The sequence below is a fragment of the Molothrus aeneus genome, chromosome 9 (genome assembly GCF_037042795.1).
Source record: "Molothrus aeneus isolate 106 chromosome 9, BPBGC_Maene_1.0, whole genome shotgun sequence".
NCBI classification, from domain to species: domain Eukaryota; kingdom Metazoa; phylum Chordata; class Aves; order Passeriformes; family Icteridae; genus Molothrus; species Molothrus aeneus.
This window is the reverse complement of record NC_089654.1, coordinates 17,963,035-17,980,478: the sequence shown is the minus strand read 5'-3', so window position 1 is coordinate 17,980,478 and position 17,444 is coordinate 17,963,035. Positions and strand designations below refer to the sequence as shown.

General features: G+C 39.9%; 1 protein-coding gene across 7 annotated transcripts in view; it reads right to left on the bottom strand.

Moving 5' to 3' along the window:
* The window catches only part of PTBP2 (polypyrimidine tract binding protein 2), a 185,702-nt gene that overhangs the window by 44,547 nt on the left and 123,711 nt on the right, over nt 1-17,444 (bottom strand). For 4 of the 7 annotated variants that reach the window (XM_066556184.1, XM_066556185.1, XM_066556186.1 and 1 more), the window contains exon 1: nt 37-178. The exons of 2 other annotated variants lie outside the window; for them this stretch is intronic. In XM_066556184.1, coding sequence (XP_066412281.1) covers nt 37-44 — 8 coding nt within the window. In that variant the 5' untranslated portion in view covers nt 45-178. Of the gene's footprint in view, nt 1-36; nt 180-17,444 lie in introns of those variants that run through there. One more of the 7 variants, XM_066556191.1, reaches the window with a different exon arrangement.

Genomic DNA, 17,444 nt, shown 5'->3' with positions numbered 1-17,444 from the left:
AGTGCGCTCGCTCCCAGCGCCCCGGTGCCCACTCACCCGTCCATCGCCGAGCAGGACAGAGCGCGGGCAGCGGGACAGGAGCCGCGCACGGGGAGCTGAGAGAAAATGGCGGCCTGGCCTGCACGGAAACCGCCGAGCGTTGCCGAGTGCCGGGCTCCGCTCCGCGTCCCCCTCCGCTACCGCGCACGCGCCGGCAGAACGCGCATGCGCCGTGCGCGCCGGTGAAGCTCTTGCCTTCAGGTGCCCGGCCCGAGCCGGCCCTTGAGGCGGCGCGAGCTGCCCCGCCTGCGGCGGGAGGCGGGAGCCTTCCCCGCCCGGGCCCGGGCCCGCCCCGCCAGCGCTCCTGCCCCAGCGCCGCGTCCGGAGTGCGCGGGGTGCGGCTGGGGCTCCTCCGCCTATCGGCATTCCCTGCCGCCCGCCCGGGCTGAGCCGCCGGACCCCACTTGTTGAAGGGAGAGAGTTTCGGGCTTGGTCCCGGCCCTCCTCCTCAGGGAAAGCGTTCAGAGGCACCCGCGCCGGGCTCCAGCCCCCACAGGGAGCCTTGTCCCCATCGCTCCTGCCCTCGGCCGCGCTGTCACTTCCCAGAAAACAACCTGTTGACTATGTAACTGATCACTAACACTACATAAACATAATAAAGAGGAACGTCCAAAAGAACTACTGCAGTCAATTGGGCTGTTCGTTCACAGAAATAAGTGTTTCCGTGGTTCTCTGTAAACTGTCATGTCAGGCTTCAAATACGTGGCTATTACAAAATACACATTTTCTCCTCATCTTTTGCCAGATCTCAGTATTTCATTACAAATCTTCAAATGTTTGATAATTTCTAGGTTTTCTAGAAAAGTTGTGCACGACAAGACCCTGGATTGCATTCAAACAAAAAATCAAACTAAAGATTTTATACCTATGAAATAAAATTCGAAATTGTGATCCAAATGTTCCTGTAAGATCCCAAACCCAGAAGAATGTTTCAAAGTATTCAAACCACCTTCTGTGATTTCTATATTTTGATCTAGCAAAAATATCTTTAGAGAAGGTAGCCCATTACTTGATTACACTTTTTGGAGTCTGTCATCAAAACCATTGCAATGAAGCCTGATAAAGAATTTAGGAACCAAAAACTACAAAACTATACACATGTCCATAACTGGAAAATTTTCAGTATGCTTTAATACTCCAGTATCATTCTCTAACTGACACCACAAAAAACTCATAACTGGATTAACAATTAGGAGTGTGTACAAATTCTCATTCTACTCTGCAACTTTTTGTTGTCTGTTCTGGAAAAGCAACTCTGATTCTCTGCAGCAGTTTACTGATAATGCTTCCCCTAAATGCCATTATCACTTGGATATCTGCAACTACTTCCTCTTTCAGAAATTCTCTTCAGCATCCATCACTGACCACTAGACTAAATTACTTATTATTCACTTTCTTAGAAAATCCCTCTTAAATATTTGATTTACTGTGATTGTATCTAAAGCTTATCATGCCATATGCTATCTTTAAGGGTTTTGCCTTCTACATTATGTTTTGGTTGGGTTTTTTTAAGTCTGTGGTTGTAGCATTCTTTCCTGATTACATGTGATAAAGTACTATGATCATGATAGAAAGTAACACTGAAGACATCAGAGACATAGGAGTGCATGTGACAATCTCCGTAAATCCAGGACATATTTATATATTTACTCATTCTCCTTCTAATTATAATCCCTGTATATTCTGGCATACTTACTAGGCTTTCCACCATTGGAGGTTGGGTTTATAATTGGTTTCTCTTGTTTTCCATGGTCTTCAGTCCTGTTTGATGCCACATTTTATTGGGAGTTTTTTGTCTTTTTCCCCCCTTATAAATCTAAATACATCTTATGCATTTTTGTATTGGTAGAAGTACTAATCTTTCCACTTCTTAGCAATTAGTGGAAGATCTAATTTCCATCTCATTTCTCCAACTGCCTAATTTGGTTATCTTCTTTGCCTTTATAGTAATGCTATCTTCAAACCTGGTTTTCTCTTCTGTAATATTTCTTTTTTCTCCTTCTTTCATGACACCTACAAAAACCTAAGTAAGCTAATACTCATTCATTTTATCATCTGAGTTAGAAGCTCTTCCATGGAAAGGAGGTTGAGGAGTACCTGTTGAGTATAGCAGAAAAGACACTGGAACTGAGTCCGCAAATCTGGTTGAAATAATGGATGTGACTTTATACAGCAAAACTCTGGTCCCCCACAAAGCATCAATAAAAGTGATAATCAATCAGGATTTTACCTAGAGCATTTAATTTTAAAAGGGATAAAAAAGATACAAATATTCAGTGCGTTTCTAATAAAATGCCATGGCACCCTCTTGATCAGTTGTTCATGCAGTGTGGTATTCCACTTTGCTGTTCATGTAGCTTTGCCTTTTTATGCTCTTAGATCATTTTTAGTACACTTCTGAGTGCCTCGTGAAATGTCTGCCGCATTTGGAACATTGTGATAGCATCATCTGTTTATCTGGTCGTCTGTTTTCTCTGTTGCTAGAGTGTGTTTTTGCTTTGTCTTTCTTATGTTTCAGAAAGTCAGAAAAAAAAATTGTTCCCAAAAAACACCCTCTTGTCCTTAGGAGCTGTCAACTTTATGCTGAAGTCCTGCATCAGATGTGTCAGAAGGCAGCTGAAATGTCCAGTAAGAGACAAGCATTAAGTAAAATACCTCGAGCAAAGCCCTCCACATTCAGTTGTTACATTACAAAGCACACGGGCTTATATACTCTATCCATTTTATTCTAACTAAAATTAAAGTGCAGATATTATCAGCTATTCAAAAGTTCCACACCCTTACTGCTGCAGCAATATCTTGTTTTCCTAAATAATTTCCTTTGATCATTGATACACTTAGATGTTTCACTTTGATCGGTTGTTTCCGTTTTATTTCGAGAACAGCTAATAAATAACCATCTGTGTAGTTCAGTAGCAGTGTGAGTAGTTAATGATGTTTGCTTCATGGAAGACTGTAGGAATTAGAAAGCACACGAAGATAGTTTCTGCTGTACATTGTCCCACACTGAGTCTCTGGAGTTGCTGGGGATAAACAGCATCCGCACTCTCAGAGAACAGCCTGTCCAAGAGTTTGCCTGAGCACTTTTTGACATCCCCAGCACTCTAGGGCAACAAGTCTTGTGATCTAGAAAATCATTGTCTGAAAAATATTTTCTTTTGGTTATGTCAAGCCCACTGCCTGATAATTTCCTTTGATGTCCATTAGTTCTCCTTTTTAAAAAAAATAGATGGATCATTTTTTCTGTGTACCTATTCTTGCTGTTCTTGAATGCATATACCTCCATCATACTGTCTTCAGTTATCTTTCAGGAGTTCTAGTAAGTTTCATGTTTCCTATATTAGAAGTCATTCCCTGTTTTCAATGACTTGTTTTGTTTTTTTTAATACCTTTCATAATCCTATTCTAGAAGACCATAATGGTTTTCATTATTCAAGTTACACACTCAATGGCTTTATATAGGTGCATAATAAATGCTTTCTGGTTTTATATTATTTTTCTTTCTTATAACACCAATCTCATTTGCATGTTTGAATCCTACTGAGCCATGAGCTGGTGTTTTCACAGAACCCCCCACAACTGAAGCACTCTGCTGTGTGAAAACCATTTATTTAGATTCCAGAATTTTGCACTTATATTTTGGCTTGTTTTCTCTCACACATATTACTTCCATTTTTCAGCACAGAATGTAACTTGCCATTTTATCATTCAGTCACACAGTATCATGAGAGCTTTCCACAATTCTTCACGGTCAGCTTTTGTTTTTATTACCATGAATAATTCAGCATCATCAGCAAACTTGGTTGCCTCGATAATCACTCTTTTTTCCAGATCATTTAAGAATATGCTGAACAACACAGGTCCCTGTGGTACACTACCAATGACCTCCCTGTACTGTAACAAAATTGAACATTTTTCTTGTCCTTCATTTAATATCTTTTATTAATCTAGTATTAATAACTAATAATTAACAGTTTAATAATATATCAAAGAATGTACCTGTTAATCTTGTGTCAGCTTAGTTTCTCTCAAGAGCTTTGGGCAGAGACCTTAAAGAAATTCTTTTTTTAAGAAAACATTATCATGTTGTTTCAATCAGACTATGCTAAAACTCAGTGACTCCTTCAAAGAATAGGATGCTTCTTGCTATTAGAGGCACTTACGCAGTAACAGCTCTTCATTTGTCCTTATGTCCAAACAGCCCCATTCTTCAGTTTCTCCAAATTGTTAATGGTAGTGTCATTAAATGGTGTTGCTTAGAACAACAGATCCTCGGGATATTATGGGAAAGGTTGATCATTTGGTTTACCAGTCTTTGTTATATTAAACCACATTATTCTATCTTAAGCCAGTCCTTCTCATCTTCATAAATTCCCCAGATGCCTTTGAGCGAAGTCCCAACATTTATTAGTAGCTATTCATCTTTTGTGCTCCTGTAAACAATGTCCTTAATCAACATTTCTTTCCAGCAGTCTACGTTGATTCACTTTGTTTTTTTAAACTAAGTTTTGAAGCTATTGTGTAGCTCTTACAAGCACAGTGCCCTAAATAAATGCCTCTTTTTCAAGTTCAGATCAGAACTTGTCTTGCTGGCCTGAATCCCACAGGCTGCTCTCCAGCATTTTATTTCTAGCATCCTTGCTAGAAAGACAGCTTATCTTGGGCAGGCTGGGAATGTTACTGCTCTCTACCATTTCAAACACTGAAATATGTGGCATAGCTCATCCTGTACTTAACTGAACATTCACTTGTGTCCAAAGGTCTGCTCATGACAACCAGATTATTATCAGTCTGCCCACTCTCTCTCTCTGGCTTCTAGGATATCCACCTGGAAATTTATTTTCCACACCAAATTCACCTTTTTATATCACTGTGATTAAAACATGTCAATTTACTTTCCTCAGGACTGGAGTCAGTTTTACTTTTTGTTTCTTACTTTTTGTTACAAACAATATGTGCCAGCAGTGTTTGCAAACATCTTTCACATCTTTCATTCCATAGGGTTTCCTTGGTTTTGTCTTGGAGAGGTGATGGAGTAAAGATCATGTTGTGGGTCATGTACAGCCATGTCTGCAGCTCTTTTCTGTCAGGGGCAAGAAGTGAAAGGGATATTTTTCTTTTGCTTTTTTCTTCTTTTTTGTTTTGTTTTTTTTTTTTTTTTTCCTGAATGCAAAAGTGTCTGTTGATGTTATAAAACAAAGGGTAGAACTTCTCTGCTTCTTAATCTAAAAAAAATATAACAATCTTTCTATTGTCACAAGCAGCTGTCTGAGTGCTGGCCTGGCTCTCTACAAGACACAGGTGAAATATTCTGACACCACAACTATGATTGTTCTCCAAGTGCATTAGTAAAGTAATTTAGTCAATGGGCAGTGAAAACTAGTTTTTCCCTGACTGCCGTGTGGCTGGCCAGTTCTGATTAAGACTGCTCCCTTAATGGTGGTGCTTTTACCAGCCTTGATCTTTACATCACAGACAGCAGGGCTGTCCCACCTGCCAGGCGGTCACCAAACCTAGGAAAAGATCTCTAAGCACTGTACTTTCAAAATCAATATTTAATGCTTATTTTCATGAGTGGGTTACATCAAAGACCCACAATCAACAAAAACCTGGCTTTAGTTCTTAGCAAGTCCTTCATTACTACAATAGCTTTTGCAAATCAGTGTTCAGGTAACAAAGGTTCTCCATCTGAGGATCAGACAAAGAACACATTTAGGGACTTCAAGATGATTTTTATTTTTGTTCTGAAGTGAAGCTGCCTAAATGTGCCTATTGATATACATATAAGGGTATGACTAACTTAATGGAGCTGAAGCATTTAGTTCAGTGATGCCCTGGCAATCGGTAGCTTTGTGCAAAGGGAGCCCAGTCTGTCCCAGTATGTGGTGACCGACCGACCGGTGTCTGAGTGGTGGCCAACATTACCCCTCATCCCATAAGCCTGCTTTGGTGGAGGGGGCTTTCCTCTGTTCCTCTGCCAAATCAAGCAGATCCACTGCTGCAGGTGATCTAAACTCTTCTGGTTTGACTTTACACTGAAGAGATCTAGACAGACTCAGAGTCATTTTTGTCAGAGAAGACCTCCCGAGACGTCAGCCCTCCTGCCTCCCCCTGCTCATTTGCAGTTCAGGAGCCTTTCCTGCCCTATGCCCTGCATACAGGAGCAAGGACAGCCAGAGGTTTCAGCCACAGCCTGAGTAAATATCCCCAAACTAGGCTTAGATGTTAAATCAAGGGTGTGTTAAGGTGAATTTTGACTTGCCCTCTATCTAACTCCAGACCAACATCAGACAGAAGACTTTGTATAATATACACAATGAGCCCAGTCTTGTACAAGCTCTGAGGTTGCCTTGTTTTGCAGATATGATAATTATGATTAAAATGGTGACCAAAAAATAATGGAGAACACATTAAAAAAAAAACAAACACCATCACCAAGGAAAAGATTCAAAATCTCCAATAATATAGTAGTAAATTAAAGCAATACATTCTCAAACAAGGAAAGAAAACTCATAGCAATTTCAAAGAATATTCTTTGCACAGCTAGACTGAAATGGGACTTTTGCTATTGATTTCAGGAATACCAGAACTTGAACCCTGAACTCAAATAATTTAAAAGGAGTAAAAGGTGTCTCACAGTAATTTTTAAAAGGGCATATATAAGTGACAGATGAGCTCAGCTTTCCACTTTACCCTTTGATGTTAGAAAATGGAATTGTTTTTGTACAATTTTTCCAAAACTGTGCTGTCATAACATCCCATCCTAAGTTCTTCCACATGCTTTTGCACCTTATGTAGGAACAGCATTATGTTCCTGGGTTTTTTTGATAGGGATTATTTTATGGACTCCTACAAGACTGTATAAATTATCAAAAAGAATATCACAGAGGAAAAATATTTTCAAGTGGATGCTGTCCATGGTGGTAAAAGATATTTAAAATGGAAACCTTTTAAGTGATACAGAAAATGTCTTCAAAGAGGACACCCCAGAAATGTGACTGTTTTTTAAGAAATGAAAATCTTCAAAGCAGACACCTCTTTCTGTGAGGAAATCCTCAAAGGGGCATTCCTCCAGAGTGAGAATCTTTGAAAATGAAATCTGTTAAATGATCTGAAAACTTTGAAAGCAATGAACCATTCCTAAAACTGAAAGCAGTATTTCCTTGGGAGAGTATAGGGTGTTCCTAAAGAGAGAAATAACTGCACCATCGTTAACTATAGAGCCAAACAATGCTTCTTCTCTTACAAGAGGAATAAGTATTATCTAAAATCCTTATCATCTTCACAAAGTTATTAAAATACATTATTACAATATTTTAATCAATAGTATTGGTGGCAGTATACTCTCTCACTGAGTAAGCAGTTGCTGACTTAAAAAGAAATCATTCATTTTTGAAGATGTAAGTAAGAAAGTCCATGAATTGGGGCTTGTTGGAAGTATTTCTGTGAATGATATTTCCATGGAATTCCTTCTTTTTTCCCCTAAAAGACAGGAAATAGCAACTTTGGAGTATGCTTTTCCACTTAAGAATTGTATGATTTTTGGAACCTGGATGATTTCTGCCAGAAATGCATATTCAGATGTTTTCCAACTAGCACATTCCATGTAGTGCTTGCTGGTCAAAAGCTTTACAGGGAAGTGCTATAGAAGCAAAGCTGCGACAAGCAAAGTAAATAGCCTCCATATAGCTTAGAAAGGAAACAATGAAAAGATAATTTGTTCATTTTGCCACACTGAAACATCATGGCCTTGAAGACAACTGCTGTTAAAGTGTTTCCTTGAGCAATACAGGGAGGTGGATCTATAGCATCATTTAAAGAGGCTGACTACTGGGGCACTACACAAGCTGTTGGACTGTGAGTGAGCTGCAGCTGACCCAAAGCCAACAGCAAGCCAGAATTATTTGCAGGGCAAGGCACTGGAGTTTAAAGCATCCTGGGGAGACACAGTCTTTTTTAAATTAAGAAATTCAGAAATGAACAGATAAAATACATAATTGCTTTCTTGAGTGGCCACTTTGTCTCTTACCCATGAGACTCATGGAAGCAACATTTTAGTCATCTGCTCCTGGTGGAGTGAACCTACAATAGTACCACCACCTTCATACTGTTCCTACATCAGAAACACTCAACAAGGGACAGTCTCCTCCCCTCTCCTTTATTATCTTTTCATGCTGTCCTCACACACTCCTCACTTTGGGATTTGGGCATCATAAATACCCCTAGGAAAATGTAGCTAGGGGGATACATTGTGACACTTTGGTTATTAATTGCTTTACTGTACATACTTTTCCCACCGGTCCGTTTGTCTAGCAGCAAATTTAACTGAGATCACTTAAGCATGTTTCTGTATTAAATATTATATATAATATTACTCTTTTAGATCTACTCAGCTGAAATAGTTTTTAGCATATCAATTTCACAGACCTGTGGTTTCTGTGGAGTGAAGTACTGGGAGGTTCAACACAGGAGGCAAATTTGACCCAACTGACACAACCTGTTCAACAAAGTTATTTAATAATAGCCTTTAGTGGGGATGGGGGTTTGCATTTTAGAAAAAAATAAAAAGATGACCACAAAAAGTAGAAGTCATTTTCATGTTAAAAGGTAGATGTGAATAGTGGTTTTGCTTATACAAGGACCAATTACCATGTTCAGTTGCTGTTACATTCTTTTCACTTACTGAATACAGCAGTCACTGCAGCTGGCAACGCTCAGAGAGTTTAAGTGAAAGATACAAATACCTTGTGAGACCATTTGAAGATGATCTGCCCAAGCAGCTGCACATAAAAACCTTTCTGCCGCACTGCCTCTCACAACCAAAACTCCTGACCCAGGATGCAGGGTCCCACCAAGCTGGAGCAGCTGCAGGGCCCGGCCCTGTGGCACTGACACGGAGCCCCCCATGCTGGGGACAGCACAGTGTCCTCCCTGCTGCCACCCCTGCAGCCACCACACAGCCCTGGGCTGGCACCTAAACTGGGGGCACTGGTGAGCTTTTCTGCAGCTAAAACTCTCCCAGCAGTGTAGCCAGAGCCTCACATCAATCCTTGAGGAAACACCGAAGCCCCTTCCCAGGCTCTGCTCAGGCTGGGACTGGTACATGTACTCCCATGCTCCAAATGAGATTTTTGGAGAGGTGCACACCCCTGCAGCTTTGATCCCTGAATAATCAGAAACTGAGACATCACTATCACAGGTAGAATTAGTGACCTGTCATAACCTTAGGCAGGAAGGTTAAAAAAGCACCAGAAAGCAATCCATAAATTAATGTTTTGCAGGGTTTTTTCTCTATTCCTCATGCTCAACAGAAACTTCAAGATATGTTAGCTGTAATTTAAAGTTGACCTGCTACAGCAAACAAAAAATCTCACTGATGGTGGAGTATGGGCAACAGATCAAGGCACCTCAGTAATTTTCCTTGTCAACCTAACTCTTGTCTTTTCAATTTGGAAATAATAGAAAAATGCCAGTGTTTCTGAGGTTACAAATATTCTTCTCTAGACTAAATTACATTTTCCATTAAAAAATTGTAAGTTGCTCTATCGACCATACAAAGCAGATATAGTTCTCTTTCATATGCAGCATGAAGAGTTACAGAAACGTTAAGTGGTAAAAGGCACAACAACCCACTGCAAATCTGAAAATGAGTGCTGAGTAGAAGAGCAACAGATTAGAGATGGGAGTCAGAAATAATTCTGTTCCTAAATTCATTATGTATCCAGATGGATATTGTTTAAAAAAAAATCAGTTTGCCATCCCCAAAACTAATTTACTTTATAATTTCAAGAGTAATCTTCTGTGTAGTCTACTGTCCTTTAGGAGTGCTGATGTAGCTGGAGAACAAGAGCAGCTTGTCACACTGCATTACAAACCGTCTGCTTGCAAATTTCAGAGAATTTCTGGCCACTTGTGACATAATATCTCATTAACCTTTTGCAATATCTGAACCCAACAAAGATATCTGCATTTTCAGAATAAACAGCAGCTATCATCTCAACTTCCATCATGAATAGCAGCAACTTTTAACAAATACCATCAGCAGTATTTGGAGATGCAGTCCAGTGATAGGCTGATTCCTCGTGGCTTGGACTATAGTAATCATCTTTGTGTCAAATTTACATCTCTGTATTCCTTTACTCATTTCTTAGGTCAGCTATCAGTCCAATATTGTGCTTGCTGTCTAATGTGGTGACTTAGCAGATGTAAAATATTATTTTAAAAGGGCAAAATTGATAGTTTACAACCACTATAGGCACAGAGCATGTAAAGTAGAAGCCATCATCCTGTAGTAAGTAATCAAAATACTGCTGCAGCAGTCCTGGTGCAGGTTTTCTAGGGGATTGGAGTCAGGGTAGTCATATCCCTCCTGTTTTCTGCACAAGGGCAGGCAGAGCTAAGCCTTGGCCTCGGGGCACAGGAACTCACTGACAGGAGTGAGAAGGGATCAAGGCCACTGACACATACAAGTGCTAGACAGGATGAACAGGGTATTTGGAGACACAAAAGATCTCCCAGCTCCAACCCAACCTGAGGCAAGGCAGCTTGCTCTGATTAAAGGCGTGCATTGCTGAACAAAATATGGCTCTGCCCAAACATGGTTCTAAAAGCTGTAGAGACTCTGCTTACCTATCTTTACAGTCCTTTTTTCAGCTCTGGCTTATTATTTTAGTTCAGGCAGGAATTTCCCTGCACTGATTTTCACTCCTAGTTGCAATCAAAATGTTGCTGTGATAATCTCAAACTTCAAGCTCAGGGACCACTAGACCTAAACCCTAAGAACTCTGGATTCTGATTGTCTAACTTTGCTAAAGGCAAGTTCTTAATAGTAGGGAAACAGCAGTCACTCATGCTCAGTTAAAGGGAAAACTTAGTACACAACAGTTCTTATTCAGGCACCACATGTTTTTGTTACCAGTAAACAGGGAAGCACACCAGGCTGTCATTACAGTATCCAAGGTGTGCCTACTCCTCAGCTTGTTTCTTACTTGCATCATGCTTGCTCAGTGCCCTGTTGAAACCACACTCAGCTGAACAATGCATTAATTGTGCAAAAGGCAAAGCCAACAAAAACTTCAAGACTGATTTTCACAGTCTTCTGTTTTCTTTTTGCTCTCTTTCTCTCTTTAAGGACACAAGTAAACCAAGCAGGTTTGACTGAAGTACTGTTTTGGAGAGGTTTGCAACAAGATGTGAAGTTTTATTAACACATAACCTTTCATCCAAAGACCACAAATACCTACCAGTATAAATTAAGTCTGACTTGTCCTCTGTAAAACATATAACAATAATAATAATAATAATTATTATTATAATATATTCTTATTGTTGGACAAACTGATTCTTTCAAGTCACAAGAACAACAGTGCTGTAGCTGAGGAAGAAAAAGAGCTTTAGAGTTGAGTCCAAAATTTCAATGTAACCACAATATTACCTTCCAAACTGTAATACACACAGTGGAAGTCCTTGGTAACTGGACAGTCATGCCTTTGAATTTCTTATCTGCAACAATAAAATACCCCATTCAAAAAATTAATTAAAACGCAAATTTATGGGACTTAAAAAAATTGTATTTTGAATTCTTAAGTATTCAAGAAGATTCTGATCTGCTACTGGCTCCTTCCCTTGTGGTGATTTTACACTCTATATGACCAGTTTTCAGTAAATAACATAATTATGTCAATGTCATGGTCAGAAAGATTATTTTTAAACCATTTCAGTCCTGGAAGTACAGCCAGTCTGAAGTTTTAAGCTGTCTAAGGTGTGTGAGCTGCCTTACTAAACTGATCCAAACATGAACTTAGCAATACAAGAATCAAAATTTTTAACTGAGACTATCAGAGTATCTCTAAAACATAGGACATTAGGTGGAACACCCCAAATCTATCATCATCCTAAAGTGATCCAAATATCAATCTTTCCCACATGGTGCCAATCAAGAGTCAATAATAAGCCACAAGCATTAATCTCCATTATAGGTTTGTGTAAAGTATGACACATGTATAGATTCAGTGCAGATTTGGACACTGTTTTACCACAAAAGTAAATCACTTCTCAATGGCCAATAGTTTTATGTTGCCTCATTAAGTACAGGGGATTTTGGTGCCAAGTCTACAAAAGGGAAGTAGGCATCTCAAAAAAAGTAGGGGCCTTTGATCACCCAGAACAACTTTGAAATTGTCTCCTAAATTAGCTAAGAATCAGTAACACATGAGGCAAAGAGAGAAGATGTGATTTTGAATGCCCCACTGAGCAATCCACAAGAGAGGGCGGAGGGCAGAAAAGGAAGCTGGGGGTGTCAGCTGGTGGCTCTCTGCAGCCCAGGGTCTCAGGGAATGCATTGCCTTACAGCATGGATTCATTAGCCACCCACAGCCTGCCAGCTGCATACAGAGAGGAAGGACAAGCAATTAAATTTGATTTCCAGGCAAGTGTACTTCTCTTTCTGTATTTGCCATCGTAACTTGTTCTATTTTGGATTTTGTAAAGAAATGCTTCACTTTAACATGGTTTCTGTTAAGGGCAAGGTTTCAAGGTTAGTAGATAAATTCACATCATTCCATGTCTGTAGCTGTAATGATCCATAAATCCAGCTTACTGGAACCCTTTTGGAATGCCCACTCTCCGTTTCTCTAGATATTGAAAGCAGTAAGCATCTGGTATTGTATTAGCTGCACAATTTAGGCAATGGTGACTCAAGAAATTCCCTTTGATGACCTGTGTGAGCCATGTAGACAGCACAACACGCTGAAAGGAGAGAGAAGAGAGCCAGAAAACTACATTCTGGTCTAGTCTCTACATTTGCAATTGTCAATTAATAAAAGCAGGCAGATTTTAAGTAAGCTGAAGGTGATGTAGAAGTTTCAGTAAAGCAGCACTGACTCCACAGATCTGGCTGCAGAATTTAAATTGTTTTTAATTCTGGATTTATGGTTTTATTAAATGTCACAAGGGTAAATGTAGTCTGAAGACTGGGAGAGCTGCTCCTATGTTCAGGTTTCTACCAGATGTAAAAGTAATTAAACTACGACGAATTCTAACACAACTTGTAACTGAAAAACATTATACACTGTATTAATTCACCCTTGATTAAATTTTAACAAAAACTAGAAAACTGCACTCCTGAAAAGACCAAGAAGAAAAGCAATTATATAAGCCTCTCTATGAATCTGTTACATTTATGTAATGGAATTTCTGATCTGCTGAGAGGAAAATCTGAGGAACAGAAACTTTCCACAGTATTTCTTTCACAACTTGGTAGAGCTGCCAGAAGAAATTCCTGGCGGGTGTAATGCTGACCACAGCGAGCTGTTAGTTACATACTTATTCCCTGAGTCACACTCTGAGGCAGCCTGCATCCATATAAAGAAAGGAGCCGTACTTAAGCACATCATCAATAGCAGCATGACATTAAAAGGGTCAGTCTCTTGCTTGTTGTGCATCACATTCCTCCCAGACAAGCAGAGGTCTATTCTTCTCCTCTGAGCAACCTTCATTTATTATAATATAAATAGAAAAAAAAATAGCTTGTATATTCGAATTAATAAGTGTGCTTGGATGAGGACACAGGCAAAAAGCTAAACATTTATTTTGCTTTTTTAATTCCTATTTTAAACCCATCAGTGCTGATAGCATAATAGCCAGGATATTAGAAGCCAGTGTCTAGAATATCATTTTTATGTGAGAAAGAAATACATGAAAAACATTTTTTCAAAGTCAAACAGGGCAGTTAGTGACCTGCAAAAAATTAAAATATTTACAAATAAGTGTAGGTCAAGACTGTATATTAGCCATCTTAGCATAGAGACAGCAGCTGAAACTGCAGTGCCAGCACTGTGCGCAGCCCAGGCTCCCCCCAGAGTCCTCGGCACAGGAAAGGACCAGCCCAGGCTGGAGAGTGAAGGGACTCACCCAGCAAGGGAGCCTGCAGCCCTGTGCCGACACTCAGCTCTGAGGAGAGGAGAGGGTGTCTGACCAGGAGTAAACGAACTACTTAATTAGCATTTTAACAACCCCCCTGAAGCTACTGTGTGACCCAGCCCAGACTGGGAGATGCTGCCTTCCCTCCTGCTGCTGTTCCTGCTCTGTGACCGGGGCTTTGCACACTGAGCTGTCTTTATTTTAGGTTTATTTACACATTCTGCCAACAGAGATTGCCATACCTCTCAACAGGCTGGAACAGGGCATATTACAAGTTTTGAAAACACAGAAACTGTGATTTACTGGTAGCACATGCCAGGCTGTGGTAAATTTCTTTAAGCATTGTTTATCTCAGCTTTCATAGTACCTGAAAATAAACAATTAATATTTTCCTGTTAACCAAATTAAAGATGTCAAAATTTTAATGACTGTTGGAATGAGCACTTCATTACCAAACCTGCAGCCAGTTCACTGAGGGCACAGCTTTGTTTGAAGCTGCTGGAGCTGTGCTGCAGTGCTTGCACTGAGGGATGAAGCTTGCAGACAACTGCTCCTTCCTTTAAGTAGCAGTAACTTTCTCATCTGCCTCAAGCAATTCTTTGGGATGTCACACATCAAAACACAGCTTTTGTTCGTTCATCCTAATAGGTAGCAAAGAGTTCAGAGTTTTTAGGTTCAGAAGCTGATGTAGTCTTGTTTTGACCTTTCTCAACATGCTGAATGCCCTCCAGTGCTCTGCACTGGAGTGTGGCAAGCACAGCAGAATCCCCATCAATCTCATGAAGGGAGGCAGAACAGCTGAGCTACACCACAGTTTGAGAGCACTGGCCCTATATGTGAAAATCTGATGTTGCAGCCCATTTGCTGCAATGGTAGGTGCCTCAATAGCTGCACTTAACCTTGCTGAATATTCAGCAGCTCTGTGTTCCTCAGCACTACCAATTCACTGACACCATTTAATATCTTTTAATTAAGAGTGAGTGGCAATAACCATATACCTTAACCAAATGTTATCAATAAAAAAAAATTACTTTCTTTTCTTTTTTGTTTTGAGTGAGATTGCCATTATCATCCCTATGGCAGAAGTATCCTGTCTAGCTATTTTATTCTCTGGTTAGGATGTAGATCTTGCCAGAGTGACTGACACATAATGTTACACTTCCAAGCCTGTCTAGCCAGCAGCTCCTCGGTTCCCCAAGGTAAGAAACTTCAGCTAATGCCAGACGCTAAATCTGTGTCATGAAGCACTACACTGCTTTGTTTTTATTTATAATGCTGCTGTTCTTCCAGCACTTGACAGAGGTACATATCATTAACATCATTTGGTGGCTCAAGGAGTTGAGACAGGGTGAGCTATTGTGACTGGCCCAGCAAATGGTGTTGGAGAAATGGAGCTTTTCTCATGCCAGCTCAAGCTTCTTGAAGCCAAAATCAAAATCAAGAGAAAACATGTTATACTTCCAACTCACTGGGAGATTTTTCAGTACCTGAAACCTCAGGTACAATGACAAACCTCAGACAGAAGAACAAAATGTAAGAAGGCAAATGCAGAGTATATGAAGTGAAGCAAAATGTAGACAACAAAGAGAATGCTACCACAGACTTATAAATTAATAAGGTGACTTCTAGGAAAGGCACTCACATCACCTGTTTTAGGCAACTTCTGGCAAATTAAGTATGATGAGGATTGTTTCACTCCTCACCTACTGTTGGCTAGTTATCCAAACACTGGAGCATACCCTATACCCTCATCCACCAGGTAAAGAGAAATTTTCCCCATTATGGGGAAGACAATTTGGCCACATGATAAGAAATACTCGAAGTCCCAGTTACATGACCAGGCATGAGATCATCATGCAGTAACACATGGCTTTTCTGCCAACAGCAAAATGAGCAGCAGCTCACGAGGAAGATCAGTTGCTCTGGAAAACCCTGAGGTAGGTTTCCTCTGAGCAGGCAAAGCCCTGCCTTTTTAAAAGTTAGGAGCATAATTTTCCTATCAAACCAGTAGATGGTAATGAAAGGACAATATAATTTGCACATGTAATGCCAGACATTTCAGTATTAACTGCAGAATGCAAAACTCTGGCTTTCTGCTTGCTGTGTAATCCCATGTCTCATTCTGATTTACAAAAAAGGTAAATCAAAGTTAAGATTTGCAAGTTAAGGTTAAGATATGCTTCATCTGGTATGCCCTGGCCATTCACACAGCAAACATGGGGGCTCATTTCCACAGTTTTGCTTTCAAAGAAAGCAAATCTCAGCTACAAGCAAGAGAATGAAAATGTGACTCCCCAGGCTCCCACAGGACAGAGAGCTGGGCTTCAGCAGATCAGGCTGTGGTGCCACTGGGCTGCTCTCATTTGCATCTTGCAGCAAAGAGCACAGGGCCTGAGGACCAGCCCAGAATGAGCCCACCCGGGGCTGACTGCAGCTGGGTGACTCTGGCAGCAGGGCTCAGGTACCCCAGCCACAGAAAATCCTGCTGAACAGTCCACAAAACACAGTTTGCAGCGCAGAGAAGCTGATAGTTACTACTGCAGAGCTGTATATTGTTGCATGAAGAGAAGCTAAACTTTATGATAAAGTTAACGATGTACAGTGTGTAAGTTAGTTATATCAGCACCTGAAGCACTTCTACACAACTTAATTTAATATTCCAACTCATTTAAAATCTTATTATATAAACCACTTACAGGCTTTATAAACAGATTTTAATATTACTGGGAAAAGACCTTGATACAAATAATTTGAATGCAAAATGCACCTGTAGAATAAGTTGCTTATAGTAAAACTAGCTAAATGAAATTTGCTGTCAGCAAACCTCCTGACGAGTTTTCCTGTCTGAGTTACAGACTTCTTTTGTGTACTTGGACCTTTTTCTAATAGAAAGAGTAGGCCAGAGAATTCAAGTAATGTAGATCATAGTAAAAGCATTGGCCATAATCCCCACTCTGAGGACCAAAACATTCCAGAGCAGACTGTACAGTTGATTATAACAAGTGATGGAACTCATGTCTCTATAAATTTCTCTCTCAAGCTATAACAATTCTTTAAGATTGAAAATGAGAAATTATACTGGCTCTTAGGACAAGGGTCTACTCTAATTCTGGTGGAAATGAAGTTTTCATATACCCAAAACAGTATTTTTTATGTTTAGCTACTAAATAATTGAGTTGTTTTTGTTTTAATTGATTATAATACTGTGACATTGTATGGTGATATTCCAGTGAAATTACTCATTAAAAGAATGACCTAAAGTAGCATGATTCAACTACATAACTGATTTTTAAATGAGGCAATAGACTTACAGTGATTGGTGTATGATTAATTGTGAGATAGAAGGCAGTAAAGGTTTACATTATCTGTATTCTTCACTGACATTATGTGGAGTTGCTATTCAGAGCATGTACATTTTAGAAGCCTATAATATTTGAATCTTATATGACATTTTTATACTTGTGTTTTAAATCATGTGCCCTAAC